Raw genomic sequence first — 7,855 nt, forward strand, 5'->3', positions numbered from 1 at the left:
GAATTATCTATTTGGGGCTGTTATAAGAAAAATAAACAGTGGGTCCCTACTCTGCACCTTTTAAAAGAAATATCTTAATCCTGTGCCATTCATCCTTGCTCTACCTGTTTTCTCCCTGTGTAACTCTGGGTAATGCCCTTGAATCTATGGCTGAGTTGTTCTCATCTATTGGAGATAAATAATAACCTTTCCACTTCATACCAATGTTGTGAAGATCAAATGAGACAACATAGGTTATGTTTCGAAAAGTGTAAAAGTGTCAATTAAATGTGATCTTTATGATTGAAAATATAAAATACAATTATTATTAGTTAGGTAATATTTTTACAAATAAAAGGTATGCAAGGAGACTGTTTCTTCCTTTTAATAAAGACTAGAGGAGCATAAACTCTTAACCAGTAATAAATGGAGTCATTGATCTCTAGCACACGTGGGTTGTCTTTAAGCTTAGGAGATTTACCAGGAGTGGGTTGGAATGCAAGCATAATGCTCTACTTCTCCTTAGAATTCTCTGAGATATTTTTTATTAATTCTGGGATGAATCAGATGAACTTTAAGTTCATAAGTTGGAAATATATTCTGCAGATGTTGCCCTGTGACCTCTGATGGGAAGTCTTGGGCCTCCCCAGTCTTGAGCTCTTCCAAGACTCTTGGGGGATAGGAGAATAGAAACTATGTCTAGAGTCAGCTCCAAATAAAACAAAGGTGTATATGTGGGCTTCCTAATTCCTATTCCTGCCTTCACTTTGCCTGCCTTCAATTGCTTTTATTCCTCTTCATTGGGAGCAATGCTATAGGATAAATTCAGTTACCTAGAAGGGTTTGTGACTGAATGTCATGCCTCTTGAATCCTAAAGGAGAATGCATGGAGCTGGGGGTGTGGGGTGGTGGGATCTCACCCAGACCACATGGCTGAGAATGGGGAACAGGGTGGTGTCTCAAAAGGAAACTGAGGTCCTACCAGGGAAAGTTAATAGCTGTTGGGAAGCCTTAAAATTCAAGTACTAATTTCTCTGATATGTTTGGTAACAGGAACTGATTATATATATATATATATATATATATATATATTTTTTTTTTTTTTCCTTATTTAGGCTTACTTATTTCTTGTGCCAACTTGAGCTATGTTTTCCGTCACCTGCTACTGAGAAGCAGCATTCCAGTCATGGAGGTAGCCATGGACCCAGCAAGGAGACAGTCTCCTGCTTTCACAGGTCACTGATGGGCTGAATGACCTTAGGAAGTGGCATTTTACCCTTCTGGTTCTCAGTTTCTTCTTTTGTAAAATGAGGAGTTTGGAAATGGAGATTTTTCAAGGTGCCTTCCAGCTCTAAGGAGTGTAATCAATTTATTTTCTATCTATTGAGTTGGCATAGGTGGCGTGCAGCTTACTTGAGACCTGTAGGCTACTACTCAAAGTACAGTAACAGGAAGATGAAAAACTCCCCATTAAGAGTCATCCGTTATGGGTGTCCCTGGTCTGGTTTCTTTTCACTCCCAACACTGGAGGACAAGAGTGATGTATCCTGGTGTGTTGCACAGATGAACATCTAGTGTCTGCTTCTTGATCATTGTAAGTGTGTTCAGAGCAGGATAGCTGAGGTGAGCAGAGCATATAACTGGGAGAGGGATGTTATTGCTCTAGCTGGGCTCCTCACTCTTGTAATTGCTGTGAAATGAAAGAACTACCCCATTTTGGAAATGTAAATGGAGCTGACTACTTTGCTCCTCGAATAGCTTAGACTCAGCTTCAACTAGAGGCAAGAGATTGGCAGAGTTGACTTCTGAAAGCCCTGTCTTAGCCCCTCCATTTTCCAAAATGCTGGCTCTGGAGGAAGTGTCACACATCTTCTCGCAAGTCCTGTCGCACGTGAGTAATGCTGCCCGTCTGCCCCCAGAGGAGCGCTTTAATGGTAACGGCTGTCTTCAGGGACAGATTGTGACTTGTCTTTTAAAAGAAGATGAAATCTATTAAGACAGTGAGGACAGAAAAGAAAACCTATGCCCCTGAGAGGAGAGTTGTAAAGGAAAGCACAGTCAGATCCATTTTTGCCCTCCCACCCCTCCAACTCGTTGTCTCTTTGTTAGAAGACTGTACCCTTCCACCGCTCTGTTTTGTCTGGATTATTATGGTTGTTGGCATATAAAATTGCTGCATGGTGTGTATAATTTATAAGCTCTAAAAAATGAAAAATAGTCCTAAGTAACAAGGTGATTTGTGTTAAAATCCTTAGGGTACTTTTGTAAAGGAATTTAATGTCTTGGGGGGAAATTGTTTATAATTTTCTGTGGAATATTAGTTAACTGGTTCATAGCTGGTATTAATTTTCTGTTACCCTATTTTGTTTTTGTTTTTTTTCTTTGATTACTGGTTGGAATAGTCTATACCTGGGTATATGAGATTATATAGATTATACAGTAAAGTCATGATGAACTGGGAAGCTTAGTGAAATAGAGAGCTAGTTAGTTCACACATTTTGTTTCAAACCTGTTAGAATTATTCTCTCTCTCTCTATATATATATATGTTTTGCATTTTTGTGCTGTAATCTAGTGGTTTCCAACCAGGAGCAATTTTACACCCCTTCCCCACCCCCCCAGGGAAATTTGGCAATGTCTGGAGACATGTTTGGTTGTCACAACTAGGTTTTGACAAGTAGATATTTTGGGTGTCACATGCTACTGGCTACTACACATCATGCAATACACAGAACAAGTGCCCCCCCACCCCACAACTAAGAATTATTCTGTCCAAAATATTAATTATTCCATGGTTGAGAAAACCTGCTCTAGTCAGTAGGCTCCAGTGAATATCATTCAGAATTCTTTTACAAGGGAGTTCCTATAGAACCCCACTATTGTTTTCTCTCAGCTTGGGAGATGTTGAAGAAGATGTTGGAGTTGGAATAAATGTGAATGAGTCCCACAGTATATAAAGTCCAGTGCTTTTTTGTTTTTAAAGATATATATAACCACAACATGTTATAACTTTTTGCATGTCCCTAACATGTAGGTTCAATTGCTTGATTGCAGTAAAAACTTATGGCTAATTGATGGACCAGTGAAATGGATTTTAGGTATTTGAGGTATTACCGTCATAGGCTTTTTTTTTTTTTTTAATATTTTTCAAAGATATTTTTATTACACCAATATAAATGCCATACAGCTTGCTACACCATGTTGTATTTTTACAACTGAAAACCAAGGAGTAAACTGAGTATAAGGGTGACACACTAGAATTTTCAGGTATAATTTTTTATAAAATTGGGAAGGGTATAGATAAATATACAGGTAAAAACACCTGAAAAACCTAGAAAAGGGAAATAGTAACATCAATAGACTATTCTGGGATTATATGATGTTACTATTGTAATTTTCCTTGCAATTTTCTGTATGTTTTAAATGGGCAAAGGAAAAAATAATACTCTACATCATACTATGTTTAATCTTTCTCTTATTGCTGGATACTGAGGTAGTTTCCAGTTCCCAATTCCAACCCTTACTCTAAGGAAAAATTCAATTTTTATGAATGTACATCATAAAGAAATATAGCACACCCTCATTTTCCACACATCAACCCCATTTCAAGTTTGACTTTCCTGTGGCCAGAATGGAAAGAAGTGCAGGTAGACCTTTTCTTTTACCATGAGTTCATTTACAGTTCATGGATTACCCACACTGCCAAAGAAATGATGGTTAAAGGGAGGAGGTCATGCTTGTCATGAAAATGCTTTTGTTTATCAAGGATTCAGCAAACATGTCCACTGCCTGGTGCCCATGGAGCCTCCAGAGCCTCCAGAGCCTCCAGAGGTAGTGTGCAGCTTCAGGACAGGCATTTACTCAATGAAGTGAACAGAGAAGGTAAGTGCCACCTAGGGCCAGGGTATAAATCTGCATCTTGAATTCCAAGTGGTTTGTCCTTCCTTGTGCAATTAGTCTTGCTTCAGAACAACTTGTTTGTTCATCATCCTTTACATTCCACTGATTCTGCATCAAAGGAAAAGAGGCCTGGGCTAGGGTGGTGAGAATGTCATCTTCCTCCTCTTGAAACTGAGGCCCTGGTGAGCTTCACAGCATGTGGAGCAGAGCTGGAAAATCTTCCTTGCTGAAGGGTGGTTTGGGTGCTGGAGTCCTGCTCCTGGGGATCCAAATTCAGAAAAGGTTGTACCTCTTACTGTCAATCTGTGGTTGGCAGACGCTGATTTAAAAGGCTTGATGCTTCTAGATATTGCCGGTGCAGCTGGTCAGTTGACTGTGCCAAATGCTGCCACAGGTCTCTCAAGTGAGTCCTGGGTATCAGAGTGTCCCTTCAGGAGGATCCCACTCTGCAATCAGAGCTTGGCAGCACTCATCCCACCATTCAATAAAGAAAGTTATGTCTTGATGACTTAGATCCTTCCACTGCTTTTTACTATCAAGTTTAAACTGCAAATAAGTCTTTGACTCTAGTACTTCCAGGTCAATGGGTTCAATGGGCTCACTGCGATCCTGGCATCTTCCTTGGTCCTGGGGACATAAAGGAGTCTCAGTATCTAAGAACTCCCTTTCTGGAGGCAGTACTGTTGGTAGCTGATTCACTGGTCTCAGAGGTGGGTGAGGGTTCTCCAACCCCTGCACAGTCTGGGTGGGCTGGACCACCAAGATAGTTGGTGCCTGGTTTGCATGACCTGCAAAGGGATCCCAAGGAACAAAGGATGTGTAGAGTATAAGACAAGAATTTTGGTTGATAATGAAAGAATTAGAGGGAGGAATATCATGGGACCTGCTTGGGACAGTAGAAGGGTCATTTTGGTGCTGCTGAACAGTCAGCTCTTTCCTCACATCTGGGGCATCTGCCAAGGAATTCACAGGTGCTCCTTTGCTCTGCTTCTGGTGCCGTGCTCTTCGGTTCTGAAACCATATCTGAATTCTTGATTCTGGAATGCCTGTTTCTTTAGCCAGTTCTTCCCTAGTAGCAATACCAGGGAACTGGTTCTTCTCAAGGCCTTTGAACTAGAACACTGATTTGAGATCTTGTCAGGTATAACCGGTTTCTTCTGTGTCCTGCCCCTAAATATTCTTGAGTGTTTAGCAAAGGCTGATCCTGAACCTGGGTTTGCTCTCCTACGGACCTTCTAGACTTCAGTCGCTGGGCGTTTAATTGTCTCGTTCTGTGGTTTTGAAACCAAACCTGAATTCTAGGCTCCGGAATACCAGTATCTTTCGCTAGCTGTTCCCTGGTAGCTATACCAGGGTAAGGGTTCCACTTAAAGCATGCTTCGAGGAGATCCTTTTGACTCCGGTTCAAAACAATCCTCCGTCGCCGGGCTTCTCTTTGTAGCGTATCATTTATGGGACTCGTGGCTGCCATCTTAATTCTGAAATTCAAGTATGGTGTTTCAAAGCCTACCGTCATAGGCTTTTGAATATACTTTCAACAAAGGATAGCCCAGCAACAAAACCTGTGACCCTAAATTTTCACTGTATGTGTGTAACTATTGAGATTCCAATCAAAAGTTCAGTAAGGTGTGCTTAGTAGTGGGAGTGGGGCCTCAAGTGCGAGAATCATACTGCCTAATAGCTTTTGTACTTTGCTCAGCACTGAACCTGGTAATTATGGGTGAGATTAATGAATGGATTTAATGAAAGTATAATAGGTACCTTCTAAATATTAGTACTTAATTTTGCAAATAAAAATAGCCTGAAACTCCTTCACCTGGTATTTAAGACTCTTAGCATCTGATCTTGACTTACCTCTTGCTAACTCTCATACTTGGTCTTATGCTCTAGTCAAACTATTGTACCCATTGCCTCATAAACTCAATCTGTATGGTAGTAAAGATAGTCATATACCCACACTTTTGATTATATCAATTCCTTCTCCTAATGGCCATCAACTCTTCAGCAATCCTTCATGGCTGAGAGAAAATTCTCTTTCTTTTGTAAACAACCCAGGCAGAAATATTATTTTCTTCATCCCTCCCTCTTTCCCTTTCTTCCTTTCTATCTTCTTTCCTTCCTTCCTTCCATCCTTGATTGATTTGATAAATATTTCATGTGAGCCAACTGTGGGAACTTTACTGGGCTTTTATCACATACTATCTCCCTTATCACAGTTGTCTGGACAGCTATCTTAGCTCCTTGACTAGAGTTAAACTCCTGGTAATCAAGAGCTCCTGGGAATAAGACACTTAATAAAGATGTTTCTACTAAATAATGGAGTGACATTTGAAGAGTGCTTCTAGATAGTGACATTTCTCATCAGAGTACTAGCACATGCTCTGTCCCATGGGCTGAGATAACTGCAGCAGTCTCTCCACACTCACAGTTGGCCTGGACCAATGGTTATGTACTATTGGTTATGTGTCAACTAATGGTTATGTACCATTAATGGTTCAGGAACAAAGGATTTAGGAGGGAGCTAAGACCTCTTTATGAACTAAAACAAAAGAAGCAAATTTCCCTGAACTAAGTCAGACCTTTCTTTAATGAATTGATGGATTACAAATGAATTGAGTGGCTCAAACATATTATGAAATAATCTGTTCCCTGTGAACCTAGAACTTCTCAGGCACTTAAGGCTCACAGCATCTTCTGAGGATACTAAATCTAAATGTTTTTATTTCCAAAATCAGACTCAAATTCCATTTCTGTCCAGCAATCTTCTCTGGCCATGTTGGCCTACAGAGACCTTTGTGTCTGGACTTCCAATGTCTTTACTGCTTGTTCCACTCATTTAAGCACTCATTTCCTGTTTTGTGGAGTTTTTTGTTTCGTTCATGCATCTAAATCTTCTGTTAACCAATACATTGAAGATCCTGTAGGACTTATATTTCTTTATGTCCCTGAGAGTAGCTCCTCAAGTATGAGTCATTACAGTTAGTGTTTTGGGGGACAGGACCTGGAATTTGTGAGAAGAACCCCAGTGGCTTCTTCCTTACTGAGGTTGGGAACCACTGTTTTAGGTACTCAGGAAATACTTTTATAACTAACTGGTTGAGTCTACTGGGAGGGAGATGTATAGGAACAAGCAGTTGGGGGGCTGGAACATGTATGGATACCAGTCAGTGGTTAGTGGGAGCCTTCCAGCCTCTCCTTGAGATAGAACTATATAAGATTTGCAGTTCAGGAAGTAGCATCTTTACTTCCTCTGTCATGAGGAAAATAAGGATTTTGATGGTGGTTTGATCATCCATGATATTCTTGATGTTTTCTTACTTGCACCCCACCTGATGACTGTGGGTACAGTAAGATCACTGGTAAAGAAGGATTTTCTGGAAGATATTTGAAGAAAGCAGGTAGGAGGTGGAGGGAGAACATTGTCATATTTGGCAAATAAAAATACAGTACACCCAGTTAAATTTGAATTTCAAATAAATATTACATGGAACATACACTAAAAGAATATTTGTTTTTTATCTGAAATGCAAATTTTATCTGTATTTCACCAGGTGACCCTATGGGGGCAGTAATCATAACCAACTGATGAGAAGAACCCAAAGAGTGCCTGTTTTGACACCTTCTGCAACTAAAATTGGACGATCACCAAGAGTTTAGCCTGGTACCTGCAAAAGGCGAATATGAACATTCATGAAGTGGCTTTTTTTGGGGGGGGGGGGAGCATGAGTGTGTTCATTTATAATCATAAACAGAAACAACTCAGATGGCTGTCAGAAAATGAATAGATAAATTATGGAGGAATATTATTCAGCATTTAAAATGAATATATAGATCTCTATGCAACAACACAAATACATCTTAAATATATAATGCTTAGTAAAAAATAATTAACAGAATCCCCACCCCACCCCACCCCACTTCCAGGATCTACATCTTTCTTTCCTTTACTTCCTTCTAAGTCTTGGCTCAAATGTCAC

General features: G+C 40.1%; 1 protein-coding gene across 1 annotated transcript; it reads right to left on the minus strand.

The window, feature by feature from the left end:
* Positions 1-4,295: 4,295 nt before the first annotated feature.
* On the minus strand, positions 4,296-5,394 carry LOC119511272 (double homeobox protein B-like). The gene is made up of 2 exons (XM_037805771.1): positions 5,170-5,394; positions 4,296-4,991 (listed from the first exon to the last, which is right to left on the minus strand). Exons 1-2 carry the CDS (start codon positions 5,392-5,394, stop codon positions 4,296-4,298), a joined length of 921 nt encoding a protein of 306 aa, XP_037661699.1.
* Positions 5,395-7,855: the final 2,461 nt, after the last annotated feature.

Source organism: Choloepus didactylus, chromosome 16, assembly GCF_015220235.1.
Source record: "Choloepus didactylus isolate mChoDid1 chromosome 16, mChoDid1.pri, whole genome shotgun sequence".
Taxonomy (NCBI): Eukaryota; Metazoa; Chordata; class Mammalia; order Pilosa; family Megalonychidae; genus Choloepus; species Choloepus didactylus.

What these genes read in the sequence shown, in the direction of transcription:
- LOC119511272 (XM_037805771.1), bottom strand. Translation starts at nt 5,394, where the DNA reads ATGACGGTAGGCTTTGAAACACCATACTTGAATTTCAGAATTAAGATG. An exon ending in TTCCGGAGCCTAGAATTCAG is followed by an intron (nt 4,992 to 5,169) that starts GTTTGGTTTCAA and finishes TCAGTGTTCTAG; the next exon opens with TTCAAAGGCCTTGAGAAGAA.